The sequence below is a fragment of the Gobio gobio genome, assembly GCF_949357685.1.
Source record: "Gobio gobio genome assembly, chromosome: 18".
Taxonomy (NCBI): domain Eukaryota; kingdom Metazoa; phylum Chordata; class Actinopteri; order Cypriniformes; family Gobionidae; genus Gobio; species Gobio gobio.
In genome coordinates, this window is record NC_137111.1 from 31181806 (window position 1) to 31202306 (window position 20501).

Sequence of the window (20501 nt, forward strand, 5' to 3'; positions counted from 1 at the left end):
GAACAATGTACAAAAGAAGTGTGCTATTCCGAACTTAGACCAAATGGTCACGGTGGTGGAGGTGGGGTGGTTAAAAGAGGGGTTAATAGTTCACCTAAAAATGAAAATTTCCATCATTTACTCACCCTCATGTCGCTCCCTATTTGACCTGTGATACCATGAACACAAATCAGTAGCCTGACTTAACACAAGGAACTTTTGCCTATGGTTTTAACCAAAATACCACAGCAAAAACAACTGAACTAATATAAATGAACATAAACAAATTGGCAATAGCACAAAAAAATACAACTGAACAAGTTTTTCTTTTTCTTGTGTTCTTTGATTAACATTTACACAGAAGGCAGCAGGTTTATTAGGTTAGGTCTAAAGGTAGAGCTGCATGATTCATCTGTAAAAGTTCGCAATCTCGATTCAAACACCCACAAGATTTCATTCCTAAATGACAACGATTCACCTGCATCTATTAAACCTTTGACAAAATCACACCGGAACATTCAGGTCTGTGTTTGCGCCGCCGCTGATTCAGAGACCAGTTATAGGCTCACAAACAATCTTTTTAACCACACCGTATCATTATTTGTGTTGCAACAATTCAGATTATCACAGAAGTACTAGGATAAAAGTTTATAGTTCTCATATGCACACTGATGTCTATGCTAGCGAAAATAGAGCAAATCCCCTATTGGAAAGTAACTTGCCGCCTCAACGATTGGATCGATAACATTGTTGACTGTTAACATTATTGTTTTTTTATTTGTCATTGAATAAATAACCACGTTTACATGCACACTTTTTTGGCCGTTCCGATTAAAATCATTCCGATTGAACGATTCAGTGGACTGTTTACATGAGACGTTATCTAAACCAATTTGGTGTTTACATGTGCTGATGCTTTCAATCGAAATCATTTTGACATGCGCGCACAGTTTGTCTGCGGATCAGATTCGTAACGTTGCCAGTTATAGTAACTGTGACGTTCGTGGATCAATATTTCTGTGTTGTTAATTTTTATATTTATTTATTTGTCTGTATTTTTCTGTGGGTGGACATGCAGTAATTTAACCTAATGTATGTCCTATACAATGGCCTTTTCAACAGCTGTGAATGATGAATGCGGACTCATGAGTTCAATTCATTTATTTTGAAAAACAGAAAATTAACAAAAAAATGCACCCAAATTATTAATAAAAACATAGTATATATGGTGAAACATGAATGAAAGCATTCAAGATGTACTCCGTCCGTCCGCATCATTACTAGTAGATAAATACTAAACGCATAGATATTTCAGATGATTAAGGAAAGATACCATAATCACAGAGGTAAAAATATTAACACAAGTAATTAAAGTAGACTGTGGGTAATGTTACTTAAAGGGTAACTAAACCCCTGCTCAGAGCTTAACTCCACCCACTGGCAATTTTCAAAAAATGCTGGAAAAGTGGGCAGAGCCCGGCGGAGACAGAGGGGATGAACCGAGGGCGGGGCTGAGTGGAGGGCGTGCACCTGAGACCCGCAGTGACGGATTGATTGACAGCTGTCAGACTCGCGAGTCGCAAAGATGGAGAATGACTGGAGTGACGCCAGCTTTGCAACAGAGCGGTCATTTCTCCTACCTTCACCTGAAGTGGAGGAGGGTGGATTGTCTGTAACAGACACAAACCCGGAGCCTTATCAATGCGAGCCGCTGACTCAAACTGCGTTAACTCCCGATGCAGACGATGCTAGTGAAGCAGCCGCGCAAGAGAACTGACCTAATCTATCTGCGTCCGCGGCAACCACTTGCGTGTCAGGGTTTGAAAGCGCGTCTCATGTATGAAAATTATCTGTACACATGACGGGCGGCAATAATATCGCAAGAAAAGCCTGACGTGTACTGACAACTGCATTATTTAACCGTATTTTCTTCAATACAATGTTAAAGCAAGTGTCACGTCAGTTTCATTCATAATATTTACTTCATGTAATATGACAGTTCATACTGGAGTGAAGCCGTTCTCATCGTGTGATTGGGGGAAACATTTCTGAGGGCGTGGTGAGCTCGTGCTAGGGGCGCGGATAGTGAGCCGTTGGAGGTACCATCCTACGTCACGATGTACCACAACATCCAATAGGAAAATTCAACTGCAGTAGCCACCGTTCAACCTTAAGAGGGCAGCACTTTGGCGGTTTTACACCATATTTTATAGAATTAAAACACTTTATACTCAAATGTCAAAACATTTACTCGAATCAATGAACAGCATTAATAAAGCCCCAGTATTACAGATCATTAACTAAAAAAAGTTGGTTTAGGGTTTAGTTACCCTTTAACCAATATAAAGCAGTTGAACTTTTTTATATATATACATTAACTTACGAGAAACAGAGAGAAACGTTGACATGTCCTCTCCAGCAGCTTGAATGTTCCCCGTTGCCATGGCAACTCTCAACGGCCACCTGGACTTCCACAGTTTTATAAAAGCTATTTATTATTTGTTGTAAAGTGTAAGAATCACCTCAGAAAAATACATTCTTCTGTCAGGCGCAGTTGAAGCGACAAACGCTGTCAAGATGAGATGATGTACCCAGGCAATGTCTGTGTCATAATTCCAACAGTATGTTCATAATTGTTACGAAATAAAAAGTTTAACACCTCAGAAAAATTTACTTTCCTCTCTTGTCAACATTAGCCTGGTGTGAGCACGGCGCGCGCTGTACATCACGTCACAGAAAAGACGTACACTCAAAAGTAATCGGATCAGGTTGTTTACATGGTCGAATTTTTCGTTTGATCGGTTCATGAAAAGGTTTATCGGTTTGGGTATTTTTATTCAGATTGAGGTGTTTTATATGGAGCATTTTCATTCAGACTTTTAAACCGATTACAGTGCTCCATGTAAACGCACCTTAGTCATTCAAGAGATTTGTTCACAAATGCAGATTCATCCATTAAAAAAAACTATTATTTATGAGCGAGTCATTAAAATCTTGTTTCTTTTTTTTAAATAATTTATTCAGATTAATTAAACATTTTAAATAGACTGCAGCATTTTATTACATGTTATTTTGTTTAGTTGTCTATTCAGCATTGTGGAAGAATAAAAAAAAAAATAGCTTAATTTATTCAGAATAGTACAGCTCTAACTGAAGGTATGTTGTAAATTTGAACTGTATAAATTGCAGTGGAGAAAATGTGGTGGTAGTTCTAGTTCTCTTGGAATAAGGGTTTGGTTTGTCTAACAGGATTTATTTGCTTAAATAGTGCATGTAATCACTGCCATAATGACATTTTGGCTATACAGACATAAATACAGAAATTCTGTATGAGTGCTTAGAAGAAGTCATGTGAGAATCTGCCTGCGTGTGTTTATTTTTGTTTCGTTTTTTCCTACATATCAAGTGGCTTACTCTCAGATCATATCTAACTCCACGTCAAACATGCCAGGCTTTCAAGTAGCTATGTTGTTTTTTTATCTTTGTGCACATGAACACACTGTGTATGAAGTATATGTGTTTCACGTGCAGAAAAAAATCTATCGAGAGGCAGTGGAATTCTGCCATTGAAATCAAATTAGCGCTAATGTTATTGAATGATGTGGTATGTAGAGCTGCAGTAGAAGATTTATTTGTATTTATATGAGATGGCGGTTCCTGTGCTTTTTCCCTTCTGTGCGTGAAAACGGAATTATTGTTTGGAGGCAATTGAGGTCAAGCATTATGTGCATGGTGGGATTTTTGTTGTGTTTCGTGATTATGTTGCCCTCGGGGAGAGAAGCCCTTTATAAGCTATGAGCACACATTCATTTCGGAGCACTAACCAAATCGTCATTTGTATGAAGAGCTTTGCGTATCATTCAGGGGCCATCGATTGGAGCCTTTCAATTGGCACTTAAATGAAAACTTGCAATGTTTATGAATAACCCATCTGCAAATTGATGGTCTGCCAAAATGATTAGTAGGCTAGGGATTGATTGCCTGTTGCATAAAACAATTAGTCTGGCATTACTCTCAACAGGTTTCTCACCAGAACAGACACTCAATATTTATCAACACGGCACAGCGGGGAGCTCAGCCTGAGTGGCTCTCTTGAGATGGTACAGAGAACATACCCACTAGATGTAGTTTTGCTCCATCTTCTAATGCCCCATCTGCATCTAATATACACCATCCCCCAACAGATCGCTCTGTCTCTTGCTGACAAGCCTTTTGGGAGAGAATTGAGCTGAATTGCTCGCTTGTTTACACTCAAGTTCTACCGGTTTCTCTTCTCGGGAGACTGGTGTGTTTTTGCGAGCGTGTGATGCTGAATCTAAGGACACGGGCTTGAATGGGCTTACACAACCCGTGTGGAGATTTAGATGCAATTGTTTGGAGATGTGAGGGTGTGGTGGCAGACTTTCCCGTCAGATTCCATGTAACCTTTTTCTGATCTCCACTACACACGTCCTGCATGCCACAGGCTTTCGTGGGAGGAAAGATACAGTCTTATCTTGAGAGCTATTCACTGAGCCCGTTTGGTTCTCTCTAATCTTCTTTTGGCATCAGCAACTTGCGTTACCCTCGTTCAGAGGGCACTGGCTACAACTCTTGCAGTTGTATAACATCCCATTGCCAATATTTACACAGGCTCAGTGTTGTGTATCACAGCGCTCGTTGAAACGGCAAGGCGTGTGTGTGGTGACGTGCACAATTCAGGACACATCCTGCTGGGCATCCTTTATCCTTCATCAGAAGTACCAGATTTATTGCGCGTGTGTGTGTGTTGGTTGTATTGGCTGTTGCCTTTTTGAAGGCTTTTACATAATGTAATCTTTACAGTAGTCAAATGTTAGTAGTTAAGTATTTTATTTCTCTCTCTCTGTTTATGCTCATCTCGTGAAGTCCCGTTCAGCCGTTACTCCAGCATATAGGCTAGTCACCGTATGTAACTTTAAACGAGACCCACTCGTTTAAAACTCCTTAAATTATATTAACCTCTGCTATATAACATTTATATAATAAACATTGAAATAATTACAGCTCTGTGAAAATGTATTATTAGGCCTATCTCTGTGAGAGACGTTCTGTGTAAACACATAAATGAAAACTGATTGAGCTCTGTCATCTTGTTTAAAGTCATAATCTAGACAGACAAAAACATTATTAATAATTCTGACAAAGTGCCATATGAGATGGACTCTGTAATAGCTATGATGTATTTGCGGTTTTGTTTATTTTTCTGACAAAATATTCACTCTTTAGTCTATTAAACACTTAAACCTTTTAAAACTAGTTTAAAACTAATGCTTATGTTTATGGGGAGTTGATAGACTCACCTCTCATTTATTTCTGTTCTCCTTTTGAAAACATTAGACTTTGTAAATGTATTTAGCCTGTTGTTAATATATAATATAAATCCAAATATTGGTTGGATAACTTGGATATATCGGTTATCGGCACATAAACATGCAAATAATTGGTAACTGTATCGGTTATAAAAAATCAATATCGGTCGATCACTAATAATTTTACTAAATCTGAATTTATAAAGTACAAGCACAGAATTGGACAGAATTTTAAATATCAATATATTTTTCTTCATTCAGTTCTATGCAAAATAGACCTATTTTTTGGACCTATTATCAAAATATAGTCCAACAAAGCTATTATTATCAGAGCATGTGAGCTGAGCAGAGCGTAGCGGGGAGCGGATCAGTGAATGAGAGGGTTTCCTCATTTTACCAGCGTTGCCCAGCATGGATATACCACACCATATTACAGCACAGTATAGGGCTATTGCAAAAAGGAAACAAGTCTACTACAGAGATGTTAATTGAGCAGATTTTGCTTTTCCAGGGAGCATGAGTGGTACATGAGTGGAGCGTTTGCTTGGGCCATGAGTGACTGAGCTGAGAGCTCACACAGAGAGCAGATCATTGAGCAGAGCAAACTGGGAGCCGGTACAGACTTACCTGCTCGGCTATAGTCGCTTCGAAGTTGTACATCTTCGGAAGCGGTGCCGCTCGCAAAGTTACCACCAAAAAAAAAAAGTTTTCGGGTCAGCATATATTTTGGGCCCTTTTTCAGCCAAAACCTGAAAATACCGTTTTTGGCTGCATCCCATTTCAGTGCATCCCTAGCCAGAATATAGTATGGTTGCCACAATAACATTGTCTGAAAACAATATCCCTTTTTATTATATAACGGCTCACATAGGCTGCATTTGTTTGATCATAAGTACAGTAAAAACAGTGATATTGTGAAATATTATTACAATTTACAGTAACTTTTTCTGTTTTAATATATTTGAAAATGTAATTTATTCCTGTGATGGCCATTACTCCAGACTAACATGTTACATGATCCTTCAGAAATAATTTAAATGTTTTAAAATATTATAGATGTCTTTCCACTTTATCAATTTAATGCATGCTTGCTGAAAACGAGTATTCATTTCTTTAAAAAAAAAAGGTACTGACCTCAAACTTTTGAACGGTAGGATATCTTCCTTAGTAATTAAGTGAAATTAAAGGGAATGACTAGTTTATGTTAAAATCATTTTATTTTATTAAAAAAAAAGTGTAATTAATGGTGTCACCACTATTGGGTTGCATTTACACTGCAATGCCAAAATCAGCAGCCGCCTGTCAGTCAGCACTCTATCAATTTGAGTCTGTGGTACACTGCAGAAAGACTAGTATTGCTCTGACTACTATGTTTATTTTATTATTGGTACTTGGTACGGAAATACGTCTGACATCCCTAGCACAATGTGCATTTTCATTTGGTATTGTGATTGATTTGACTCATGTTGGTATCCGGCCTCTGCCAGGAGCTGCTTTATATCTGGCACTGTGTATCTGTCCTCTATAATCACATGCTTAATAACTAGCCGACTCCCTGGGTTTGTAACCACCTGTCTAGTTTGACACTCGATATTCAAACAAAGCTAATCAAAACACCTGCCAAATCTTTTATCTTCCAATCTGTACTCATTTTCTATGCCACTCATGTTCCTTGTGTTTAATAATAGTTGTACTGTGTTACAAATCTTGGATCTTGGTATGTGTGTACATGAAATATGATTTGAGGCACTGTTTACATTGCTGTTGTGATAACCACAATATTTTAATACCGCGATACTGATAAGCAGCTGCAATGTTTACGCGGTTTCTTTTTTTTCTTCATACGGCTTGTTTTATTTAATTTTTTTGTTTTACACGTCATGCATGTGTATTGAATGTTAAAAAGTAAAAAAGTAAATAAACCTTGTAAAGTGGTGCTTGAAGTAAAAAAAACAACAACAAAAAACATCTTGTTTTATTAATGAATGAATCAGCATTTTTGCACATAAATTAGTTGAATGAACGGTTTAATGACTGGCTCAAAGACACCCCTTTGCTGCTGCCACCTAACTAGACTGACAGCCTGTCTAAAATGCGCAGAGATATCAGCAATTTTAGGGTGCTTTCACACTTGGTTCGATTGCCTGGACCGAACCCGAGTTTGATTGCTCCCCCTGCCCCCGCTGAACTGTGTTCATATTATATTATTTGGATCCGAACCGGGGTGCGTTTGCGTCATCAAAGCAGCAGCTGTTTACCCGGTTGCTTGGTAACCGGGCTTGGTACGGGTCGCGGGAGCACACCCGAGTTCGGAAGACCGCGTTCACATCATGCAAACGTACCGAACTCTGACGTCAATCGAACCCGGGTGCGCACCAAAACTGCTAGTGTGCAGCCTTAGAAACCCTCTCATCTAATCAGATTCAAGGGTCAGACCTAACATTTCTACATGCAACAATAGCCCATCCTAGCTTGCTTAGTTGGGGACACTTAATATTCAACAGTATTGTTGATCTGACTGTACTGACGCTGTTGTATGAGAACTGAACTGAGCTGGATGACATCATTTTTTGCAGAACTGCTTTATAGATGAAATTAACTAATTTAATAATTAATGATCTTTACAACCCAACTGAATCAACACTGAACTGACTTCAGGTGAACAACAGCTGAAATGCGTAATTTTCCTTATCACTGTAAAGCTGCTTTGAAACCATCTGTACTGCATAAAGTGCTATATAACTAAAGGTTACTTGACCCAACATGCTTATTGTTATGTTTTGTGGTCCCTTATTTTGACCTTTCTGTTTCCTTTGGTTCCTGTTTTCCTGGTTTTAGTTTTGGTTTCGTTGGTTACTGATTATGTCCTTGTTTGTTTCTATAGTTATGTATTAGTTTTAGGGCTGCAGCTAACGATTATTCTAACGAAATACTAATGATTCTAAATCAGTGAAGGTTAACAACTAACGAGACGCTTTTTGTCAGAATGTGCAAAATAGAAATACTAATGGGACTTTCTAACATGATTTAAAGATAAGGATATATCCATAAAATATAAGTTATGCGCTGAGAAAAATGCGTGTCAAAGGTATTAAACAGCACATGCATCTGTCAAAGCATGAGAAGGGAAGATGCCGTAAACGCTTATGCTTATTCTTTTTGCTCTTATGAATATAAATCAAGTATGTTTCGGACAACTTGGATCATGTACCTTTCCCGCAGCAGCTCACTCTCTGTCCGCTGCTATTTTCCATATGCGTTTTGTCCATAGAAATGGGTTATTCACTACTGTAAAGCGACATGACTGGCTGATGCGCAGTCACAGCGCGCAGTCACAACTAAATGATAATCAAAGTCGTTGTCTTTTTTTTTTTTTTTTTTTTTTTTTTTGGTTGAGAATAATCAATTTTTATCAATTCGTTTCACATGTCTTGTTTACTTTCCTTTGTTCTACCCCTGTTTATATAAGCATGTATTTCAGTTGTTCTTGGTCAGTTCTTGGTTATGCATTGTGTGGTTTGCATTATTCTTCTGCGTGTTCATTCAGAGTGTCAGCCCTGTGTACCGAAACGGCCAGACCGCAACAGCCCTAGCTCATGTCAAACATGTAGACTTTTTTATACTACTTTGTGTTTTTATCTAGGAATTAAAAAAGAAAACTTGGCCATTTTATTCAAATAAAAAAGTCTACATCAATTAAAAACATGCTCTTTTTTTATTTTCCACTCTAGCCACGTGCTGACCCCATACCCATATGCAGCTTCTGTTTGGGCACAAAGGAGTCCAATCGAGACAAGAGGCCAGAGGAGCTGCTGTCCTGTGCTGACTGTGGGAGCAGCGGTAAGACCAGTGTTTGAACTCTCAGAGTCGTGCCTATATATGGACAGTGCATCATTTGAAAGTCTGTGCCAAATGGCCAAAAGCAAGTTATCGTTTAACTAAGAATTTTATTGGTTGAAGTGTGCGTATCAATCAGCTCCTTAGTTCAGTAGTAGTAAGGGTTCTGATCAAGGAGGCAGCCATTTTAAGGGCTGTCTCAATCCCAAAATCCTTCCAGTGCACCACAACTTTTGCTCCCTAAAAATTGAAAACCAGGGAGCATCGATGCTCACTATGTTCCCTTAACTGAAGTTCTGAAGAGCAAAACATAACTCACGTGAGCCAACTTGCAACATGTAAGGGCACGCGATATAATGGTTTGTATTTTAAAAAACATCTATTTCGGCATAAACATCTATAAAGGTAATGAACATACATTAGCATTTATTTAATTAACATTTATTATTTATTTACAGCTGAATTGTTGCATGTATGTAACAAGCTAAGTATTTATCATAATGTATTTTTAAAAACATTAAAAAATAATGTCAGAAAGATATCAGTTCTATCGTTTTTCATAAATGCCAGTAGTGGTGTTGTACAATAAGGATGTTGTCATGTCACTGGAAGGAGAGTCATCATTGAATTTGTGTACATGATCTACTCGTTCACAACCTAGGAAGCTGATTGAGACGCACCCTCAGTCTTCGTAACTAACCATTTAGCTGTAACCAAACCAGAGATTTTCTTTGGATATTTGCTCACATTTGTGGGAGTGATGGGTTTAATTTTTTTGCGAGGTATGAAATTGTATTTCAACCATCGAGTGTGTCAGTTGATATCTCATAATCATGTGATTGTGTCAGTTCCAGAAAGGAGAGTGTCAGAGAAAGTGATTCTGTGGCCAAAACAGAAACTGTAAATTCTGGACCACTGGGATCAAAATCATTCTAACTTGTTTAGAACAACTATCAATTCTAGAGATTCTACTTTTTCTTTGTGGAAAATGGATCACAGTTCCATAAAAAAAAAAAAAAAAAAAAAATTTTCATAAATAACAGAAGGACGTATGTACAAGGGATGAAATTAATCAATGAACGTTTAATTTGATAATTGAATATATTAAACGCGTTGATGGCCCATTAAGCAAGGTCATCATTAGAGTGCATGGTTTTGTGGTGAGTGCGGCTCATGCACAAAACACGTGCAGCAGACACGCAAGGAATAATGAAACATAATTAACCAAGGGTCCAAAAAACCCTCAGGTGATTTTACTGAACATAAGAACTTCCATGTATAACGCCACAATAAAAGTACATGGGACAAACCAGAAGTAAAAAGATCCTGGTTGATGAGTGATGATTCCAGCATGGTTTAAGCTATTCGATTCATGGTAAATCAAGACCTGTCAATCTGATTGATAAAAGCAATAAAACCAATAGGGCTCTCCAGCTGTGAAACAGTGTCCAATTGGTCTCTACACATCATCCCTACACACTATACCCACCCACTACCACACCAGAGATCCAGTTTCCATTGGTTAAACTTTCAAATGAGGTTGGAAAACACTGCTCCATGATCGCGACATCATGTCCTATAGCTTTATCCAAGCAACATGTCATGTCACTCCATGATCTACACATTGTCTTATGTTGTGTTTGGGCTTGTTCACCTGCTCTAAACAAAGATATGTGATCTGCTATGGTTTACTAATGTTTCGTCAGGGGCATTTTTTTATACTATACTTGGTGTAGTTTGGTCTCTGAGCTGAAATATGCTTGTCATATATCGTTGAAAAGGTCTCAACTAGCAGAATACAAGAAGTCTGTCTATTATACACTATACAATGATTTTGCAGATCACATATTCATGTAAAGCTGTTATTTTTTCACACTATGAAAATAGAGCACTTCTAATAGGTCAGCAAATTTAAAGCACTTAAGTGATGGTCATGTTCCCTTAAACAATGATCGAATTTATGTACATTGACATCCCTAATCTGTACCCTACAGTATATTACAGGAGATGTTGGTTAGTCTGTTTAAATGCATGGGCCAGACAAGTGCATGTGCGTAGTCTAAGAACAATGTTCTTTATTAATGCAAAAGAAAACCTCAAACATTGCATGCACAATTAGGAAAGGCAAATCTGAACTGAATTTGCAATGGTGTGTGAAATTTACTCACAATATGCTTTCATACTCTTGTGAGATTGATGCGCAGCATTGTTTGTTGTCCGTCTGCAATCAGAGCAGTTTGTCTCCTCAACTATACCGGTGTCGGGTCCTCCTCAAAATCAGTTCTCTATCGACTATCAGTTAATGATTATACCAAGTACATACAAATGGTATTAATTTAAATACTATATAGTGCGTAATAAAACAAATTGAATTTTTCTTTCACTTGATAAACTGTTAATTAATTAATTAATAATAATAATCTCCTAAATGAATAAAAATGAACATCATTACATTCTTTTTATTATTGAAATATTTGGACATTTACCACTTAATTTAACAAATACAAATGTGTGTATAAACTATAAGCTATCAGGCTAATCAGGTATCTGTATGCTATGCTAGTACATAATCTAACTAATACAGAAATGAGTGGTCATTATAACATAGTTCAAACAGCATTTATCACAACATGATTTTGTAGGAATTGTAAACAGGCACTACAGAGAGTGCCTATTATAAGTAATTTGAGCCAATGGGATCACTGTCTAAATCAGTTGTCCGACCTGCTTAATTTGCAGTTTGTATTTTTGGCCCAGATTTAGCCTGATTTAGAGGTTCATTCTTAAAACTGTGAAATATACTACACTAGTAGAACCCTCTAGTGTTAAATCCTGCTAGGAAGGGAAACTAGTGGTGATAGAGTGATGAGCTGCATTTCCACCGCAGGAACTTTCCCAATGAATCCCACTTTGGGTGGTATTCGATGTGATTTGACCGCAGTGACCAGGGTCTAAATAAAGTTCTGGGTAAAAATGTCACCAAGTCCCTGCTCACGAGGTAGTACTTTTTCAAAGTTCAGTAACTTTTGGGAATGGGACTTGGGCGCTGAACATGCTGATTGGTTGAGTTCACGCTGCATTTTTTATTTCAACAACCATTTTAAAAAAGTATTTTGCGGTGCGTGCAGTAAGAGTAGTTTGCTATTTGAATCAACAATGGAGTTTAAAAAATACGAATGATGGACCGAAGACAAGGTTCAGGCTTTATTAAGCTTAATAAAGAGGGCAAAATCCAATGGGAACTGGAAAGTCGCGTGCAGTTCTACGTCAAGGGACTAATTTGCCTAATCTTCACAGTGCTTTAGATTGTGATTTTGAAACGCAGACAGCAACAGGTCTGGGGAAAAGTTAAGATAAATACACCCCGATGAGGGCTTTCCCAAGTTTCCATGTTAGCATCCACATTCATGTGGTATGAAAGCTTATATATAAGTGTCTTTAGTGAGGGTGATCTTGTTTGGGATTATTGGCATAGGGCTGTATGTTTATGAAATGTGGTGATAAGAAAATAAAAAAAGATACTTGGAGGCTAGTGTGAATTGTTTTTTTACAAAAATTTGTCTATTCTGTAGAAGTATTGGCAGAAGGGTTTTACACAATCACAGATGGATTCAAGCTGAAAGCTGTGCACTTTATTAGATTTTTTTTTTCCCCACTTCAAGTTTGCTTGCTTGTTTCTTTTACTCTAATTTATTTTATTTTTTTTCCCTCCTCCAGACAGAATTGCCATGTTCCTGTTAAATTACCTGCTCTTATGTCGTAATTTGTTTTGAACAGTGATTTTGAAATGCCACAAGGAATTGTTCTCCCAGTGACATTTTTATGGCTGAGTTTGACTTAGCAACGCAGAGGTGGTTTTCATTAAGTGTTCATGAAAGTATAGAAAATGTGCTCCCACTGTAAACCGCAGCTGGTTCGCAGCCCTCAGGGACAGGAGTGCATGCTTTTACATGACTATAACGGATCGACTGCCATTACGGTGTACCCGCGTACCGTTTCTGCCTCGTTAAGAACAAATTATCTTTAATTAGCTGCTCAGAAGTGTTTGATAATACAGTGCTTTTAGACATCGATTTTGGAAAGTCTTCACGCATGGCTCTTCGCATTGTTGATGCCACGTGTAAATATTTAACTGATCCACAGTCGGGGGAATCTTTCATTTGTTTCGTTTTGATGTTCTCTCTCTGCTTGATTAAGTCTCTGTTAACATTTATCCTGTAATGTTTCAGCAAGGGCTTTTGTGTTTCCTGCCAAAGTTAAAGGATTAGGTAATGTCGCTCTTTTAATTGAGCATGTTTGGAGACTCTCTCTAAAGCCTGTTTGTTTTATTCCACATTTCTCCTCAAAGGCCATCCATCATGTCTGAAGTTCTCCACTGATTTGACTGCAAATGTCAAGGCCCTGCGATGGCAATGCATCGAATGCAAAACATGCAGTTCCTGTCAGATTCAGGGGAAGAATGCTGTAAGTTCTTTTCAAATGCACTGATGGCCTTGGCCCAGTTCCTGCTGACATCTTTTACAGTGTCAGAGCGCTGCTTGTATTCTGACACTTACTGCAGGATGTTGTTTACTTGTGTAGTGTATATTGCATCTTATTTTTGCGTGTCTGACGTGTATCTCTCTGTGTGTGTGTGTGTGTGCGTGCGTGTGTGGATTTAGGACGAGATGCTCTTCTGTGACTCCTGTGACAGGGGTTTCCATATGGAGTGTTGTGACCCACCGCTCTCCAGAATGCCAAAAGGTACATTAGGCCTTTGTTTGCCTCTGTGGATTTTTCCATTCTCAAGGTGAAGCTGTTTAAATGTGCCATTGCACAAAGGCTTCTGGTTACATAATCGTAAGATGATATGTACCCTACGTCCTGTACTATTTAGTTGTTCTCTCTCTCTCTCTCTCTCTCTCTCTCTCTCTCTCTCTCTCTCTCTCTCTCTCTCTCTCTCTCTCTCTCTCTCTGTCTCTCTCTCTCTCTGTCTCTCTCTCTCTCTCTCTCTCTCTCTCTCTCTCTCTCTCTCTCTCTCTCTCTCTCTCTCTCTCTCTCGTTGTTAATGATTTCGCCTCTGGCTTGCAAATGACTGTGCTTGTCCTTTTCAGTTAATGGCAGTTTGTCTGAAATGGGCATGTAAGTGCCAAGATAAAAAGGGAGCAGCATCATAAAGTGTTTCAATAGAGCAGAACAGGTTCATTTCACTTAATTTTACAAGAGCCTTCAGTGCTGAATGTCTGCAACTGCTGGAGGGAGGTGACATTCTGCCATGAAAAATCCCATCAAATTTCATTTGGGTTTTGTAATGGGTGAAAGAAAATGCTTTAACTTAAAACATGTAGCCTATGTCAGGGTGTCAATTTAACATGTTAACTTAGTTTGATTAATTCTAACAAAAATAATAAAATTAATCAACATGAGAGGTGCTAACAGCACAGCAGCTAACAGCATCAGGCATCCTGAAGAAAGCTTTGTAGCCGAAATGCGTTGATCAACGTTTTTAATGTTTTAATAACCACGTGAGTGCCTTGGAATATTTTGTTTCATCATCTGATGTCTACCTCTCATTTATCCAATGAGCACCAGTGGCTACATATTTATACCCCATATTTATACTATGTCAAGATCACAGGAATACAGAAAATTAATAGTGCTTGGCCTCTGTATCTTTATTTATATATAAATTTGCTCTCTGCTGTAGTTGTGATTCTTATCATACAAATCAGTGCTGCGTATTTCCACACAAGATATCTGAGGGCTTCAGTGCTATACTAAAAATCAAAGGACATGCAAATTGAACTTCAGTTAAGCAATCTAATCATTCAAATTGCGTTCATTTATCATCTTCCTCTCTAAAGAAGATGAGAAGGCTAACTTCCTGTCAAGAAAAAGCACAACTTCAAAGACATTTATTCAGTGTTTCCTTGTTGGTCTGCTACCTGTAGAAAGCTTGTTTTTCTTTTTCTTCTAAAGACAGTGGAAATAAAGGGAAAAGCACAGTGGGTCATCTCTGCTCAGTACTACAAAGACATATCTGAAAAGTGTCACAGCTGCAGACGTGATGAACCATCCTTGAAATGCTTCTCTCTTTGTTTCTCCCCTTCTCTCTCTCTTTTTTCCCCTTGGACCTCCCCCAGGAATGTGGATCTGCCAAGTATGCAGGCCAAAGGAGCAGGAGGGAAAACGGTTGCTACACAAGACAGCGGCCCAGATCAAAAGGCGATATGCAAAGCCAGGAAGGCCAAGAAAAAATCTAGCACATCCAACAATGTACGATAACTCATTTCATCTGTCTTGTTCATTGTGCTTCAGGCTTAAGGTTACAGGTCTCACATCAGTATGTTGCCTAAACTGTAAATGCTCTTTTTGATGGCCTACTCTGATTTTTGTCCTTCACAACCTTGCCTTGAGAGTATATGTAGGTTTTCATACCCTCTCATCCACAAGGTTTAAAATTAGCATGGCTGCTACAATGTACTTTTAGCCTGGGGCATTTTTAGCAGGTCTATTTTTAACATATGGCCGTGTTGTAAAGCTCACTCAGAACGTTGTCAGTTGGACTGGGTGAGTCTGGGTCAGTAAGCTTTTAAATGTGCAAGACTTGAGGGATTACATCTCTCCTAAAGGCTTGATGAGCACTGATAGACACAGTGGAACGTGTTGTTAAAGCTGTGAAATCAGGCTCTCAAACCAAGGCTCAGGCTTAGTCACAGTCAAGATGTGCACACAGATTCTCATTCATTTGTGGCTTGTGTTTTAAATGCAATCATCATCTGCTTTCACAGGTCTGACAGTGGTGGTCCAGGATCCGTTGAGCTGTCTGAAAAAGCACGGCATGGTAGGGGTTCCATAAGCACTTTCTGTACCCCACCCTCATCAAGCACCTTTATACCCACCACAGACGGCAGGAGTCTCACTGACCCCCTCACATCCACACCCACCCTCACTACGTTGCCCCCAATCAACAAGAAAACCAAAGGTCTCATTGATGGGCTTTCCAAATTTTTCACGCCATCGCCCTTGGGTCGCCGGTTGCGCAGTGAGGCGTCAGGCTCCTCGAATCAGCACAGGCAGAGGAAACGGGGCTATCGGAAACACCATGCCAGCGTGACGACGCCAGGTGTGAGGTTAAACGCCCCGTCTAGTGTTCTCCTTACCCCGTCCCCTTCGCAAGGACACAGCCCCATCTCGCTGAACCCCACACTGTCGTCCTCGCCCTTCTCCGCCCACTCCCCCCACAGTTCCTCCTCCCAGTCTAGCGGCCCGTCCCTCGGTAGCCTCCCGGGCAACAACCAGCTGAAGGGACTCTTTGATGGACTGTCTCACATCTTTACCACTCAGGGACAGTCCCGGCAAAAGGGGCTCCCCAGCTACGCACCGCCCAAGCGAGCGCGCCGCACCCAGGACGTTTCCACCTCACCCAAAACGTCCCTGCAGCTTCAAGGGAAAAAGCCTGTCAAGGGTTTCGGTAGTAAATTAGCATCCCTATCCGGTTCGGCCTCAGGATGGGTGCCCAAGCGGGGCCGACCGTTTAAGTCGGCGCTCCATTTCAAACGAACTCCTTTCTTGAGAAAGCACAAGCTGCTAGGCAGGTTTAGGTTTAAGGCCTCCCCGCAGAGGGAGAACAACACACCAGGGAAGGGCAGATTGGCAGACGGAAGAGTTAAACCAGACCCAAACCATGGTAAGCACAGGGGCCTCAACCTCCGAACGGCTGACTAGCTTTTTCATCTTAAACCGTTTTACTCATCTTCCTCATTTTTAGAAGCACAGTAACATGGATTTTTGTTTTTCAACTAATACTGCATCTCTGCATTTTTGTTTTTAACCTTTTTTCTTCAATAATTTATTAATTCTGAAGCCACTAAAGCCTTAGATTTCTGCTCTCTGCTCACGTCCTCATGCTGCTCACACCTGCCTCTCAAACCAAAGTTATTAATGCCTTTTCCCTTTAGTAACAAGCACTTTAATGTAAAGTGTTTGCATTTCAAATGACCCTTGCTCCTGGTTTGGTTCCCTCTCAACCTCTGCACAAATGGAGTATTTGTTTAGAGTTCACTGTTGCCTAGAAACAAACTGTGATGTGTGGTTAGAGGTTTGAGGTTAGTGTGTTGGCCAGCAATGTTGATATGAGCCTTTCCTATCAGCTGTCCTTTCCATGACTGTAGTAATTTGCATGCTAGCAGTTGTGATTTTGAATGCTGTGTTAAGTCTAAGGTTATTGCTTGTTTATATTAGCTTTGGGTTTTATAGCGTCAGCATCTTTTCAGTTTTTTTGTACTACATTCTGCACACAATTTCTAAAGGTCTGTTCTCTGACCTCTCATAGCCTTTAATGCAGAGAGATGCTCAAGAAGAGAGCCACAGGAAGGAAGGATGATTTTACTCAATGACCATGTGGCTGAAGAGGATCTGAAATTGTTCCGACACATCAAGGAGATCACAGCAAAGGTGAGGAGAGTATATATTTTCCATTGATGTTGCTCGTACTTTAGGTGAACACCCGAGACACCACATATGAACATAGGAACATCTTGGCAACCACATAGCATTGCTTTGATAGAATAGCTGGTCTTTTCTGTTCTTGGCTGGTAGGGTTGCGTGATTTAAAACTCATTGCCACAATATGACTTAGTGATATTACATGACTTTAAAGCATATATTATTAAAAAAAAAAAAAAAATCTTGAAAAAAAATTTCAAGATTAAAATAAAAATTGATTGGGGGCAAATCTGCTCACGGACACATGCGCGCGGGGCCCCCCGACATATCAAACATGTTTGGTATTTTGGATTTTAAATTGGAATGATTACGACTATGATAGCATCAGTACTTATACAATAGCCAATGAGAGACAAGTCTACAAAGAGACGGAAGAGACAGAACTTTTGAAACAGCAAACACAAAACAAGCAGCTGTTCAAACCTTGTAACTTAAGTGTGTTCAGGTTTGAGATTTGAAACAAGGAAATCTTTTCTTTTGTGTGTGATGTAACCAAATTTCACGATCGTTTAAGATTTAAAAACTCCTGTAGTCTGAGCCCAACTTAAGGCTGTACAATTTGGGGGAAAAAATCCCAATTGAGATTTCTGATAAACATATTTTTTTAAAAACGCGCACAATTTGGCCAAACATTTTGTGATAATATAATATCAATGTTATTATGATATAATATTTATATATATATTATCTGTTTCAAAAGTTCTGTCTCTTCAGTCTCTTTGTAGACTTGTCTCTCATTGGCTATTGTATAAGTACTGATGCTATCATAGTCGTAATCATTCCAATTTAAAATCCTAAATACCAAACATGTTTGATATGTCGGGGGGCACATGTGTCCGCGAGCAGATCAGGATTTGAGATTTTAAGATTTGTCAACACCTCACATTACTTGATAATCTTGGCCGAACATCAGAACCGACCGATGCCCTGGACGTTTTTTTTTTCTTTCACTCCAAATGTCGGGAGGGGTAAATCGTGGATAAAACGGCCTAAAACTCCTGTAGTCTGAGCCTGGCTTTATTAGGGTCTGGTCTGTTGAATAGTTTTAGAGATGTTTTTGGGCTTACTGGGAGACCATCTTAAAACAGTTGTGTGTATATATAATAATATAAAAATCTATTTTTTTTTTTTTTAATTCAAAAATGATTTCTCTAACTTTTTTCAAAAACAGAAAACCGTTGGCGATCAAGGACAATCCCCTCCTTTGATTGAGTTTGGGAAGTATGAAATACAAACTTGGTATTCGTCACCATACCCTCCAGAATACTCAAGGTAAGTCTGAAATTAATTCCAAAACATTTTTATTGCAGTTTTCCAAATGTCTGCCAGATATAGCCTTAAGCAAATGTAAACTAGTATGTGATTTATAGTTAGACTCCCTCATGCCACATTCTTTATGTAATAATGAATTGCTGCTCACCTTCTCAGATTACCGAAGCTTTATCTCTGCGAGTTCTGCTTAAAGTACATGAAAAGCCAGGACATTCTGCAGAGGCATTCAAAGAAATGTGGGTGGTTTCACCCACCAGCTAATGAGATCTACAGGAAGGATAACCTCTCAGTGTTTGAGGTCAGTACTGGCTCTTAGTCTTCATGCACAACTTCATCCGCATCCTAATTTCATCTCATTTGCAATTAAAACAAGAGGGGTTATGTCCAGAGATAAAAGGCTATGAAGTACCAAGCTTGTCGAAAGGCACATCTCTGCATCATGGATGAGAGCTGGTCTTGCATGATTTAATCCATGTCAGATTAAGCCAGTTCTTCAAGAACTCTGTATCTTGTTTGTCTAGTGAACAGGAAATGCATCATAATCCTAGCAGGCCTCAAAAAGTGTTAAAGACCTTTCATTGCAGAATGTTTGAGTTCTGGGGCCGTATTCACAAAACCATTTTATCTTACCACTAAGGCCCCGTCCACATGGAGACGTGTTTAGCTGTTTACACGTAAAAATGTTGGACCGTATCAGGGTTTCGTCCACACGGATTCGGCGTTTTGGGAGCATGAAACCGATATTTTTTTTAAACGGGTCCCACAGTGGATGAATCTGAAAACGACACCCTTGCGTTTTTGTGTTTACAGCCAATCCCTATATTTTGTGAAGCGATAATGTCATCACACCACATCCCAGGAAAGACTTAAAAGGATACAACTACGGGCACTGGGCATGCGTACATCAAAATTGCTTCATTTAATTACTGTATTTGCATTATTGTAAGGGTAGGTTTAGGATTGTGGTATTATTTTTGGTTATTTTATTGTGAGATTTTGCCTCACTTCCTACCATTGCTCTACCCGTTCTAGCCACAACTCTTCTTCTCTGTTTTTTGTGTATTTCTGTGGCAGTTTTGAGTCGGTTTCAGTGCTCTCGTGTGTACGCAGATATTTCTTGAAACAAGAGGATAAAAAGATTGGATAGGGAAAGCTCTGGCTTTGTGTGGACGGGGCCTAAGTGTTCTCCTAAATAGCAGGAAAAGTTCTTTGTTAAGAGTTTCCTCTTCCAACTTATTCACAAAGCTGCTAAAACCAACTTTTACTGTAGAACAGAGAGAAATCTTAAATTAATCTAAGTCTGTCAGTCAATCATGGAAATATTGTAGAACGAGATAGTGTCACCATATTCAATTAAAGATTTCAAAATAAAAAATATTGCCATACTAAAAGATTTTAAAATGTAGGCTAAGTGTCACTTATTAAATAAGTATATGTTCATCTAATTGTCAGCCTCTTATGTCTGCATCTCTAGAGATTGCAGAATGTAAGCAACAAATGATGTTTTATAAACAAAGCACTTTCTTTTTTTTCTCTTTTTTTTGAAAATTATATTTAAATTTTTTTCCACATATAACAACAACAACAACGAATACA

At 39.0% G+C, this 20501-nt stretch overlaps 1 protein-coding gene across 3 annotated transcripts in view; it reads left to right on the plus strand.

The window, feature by feature from the left end:
• The window catches only part of kat6b (K(lysine) acetyltransferase 6B), a 54955-nt gene that overhangs the window by 20762 nt on the left and 13692 nt on the right, over nt 1–20501 (plus strand). For all 3 annotated transcript variants that reach the window (XM_079841972.1, XM_079841974.1, XM_079841973.1), the window contains exons 3-10: nt 9041–9149; nt 13495–13610; nt 13808–13889; nt 15269–15401; nt 15917–16815; nt 17461–17582; nt 18805–18905; nt 19062–19203. In XM_079841972.1, the coding sequence (XP_079698098.1) occupies nt 9041–9149; nt 13495–13610; nt 13808–13889; nt 15269–15401; nt 15917–16815; nt 17461–17582; nt 18805–18905; nt 19062–19203 (1704 nt within the window). The remainder of the gene's footprint in view (nt 1–9040; nt 9150–13494; nt 13611–13807; nt 13890–15268; nt 15402–15916; nt 16816–17460; nt 17583–18804; nt 18906–19061; nt 19204–20501) is intronic.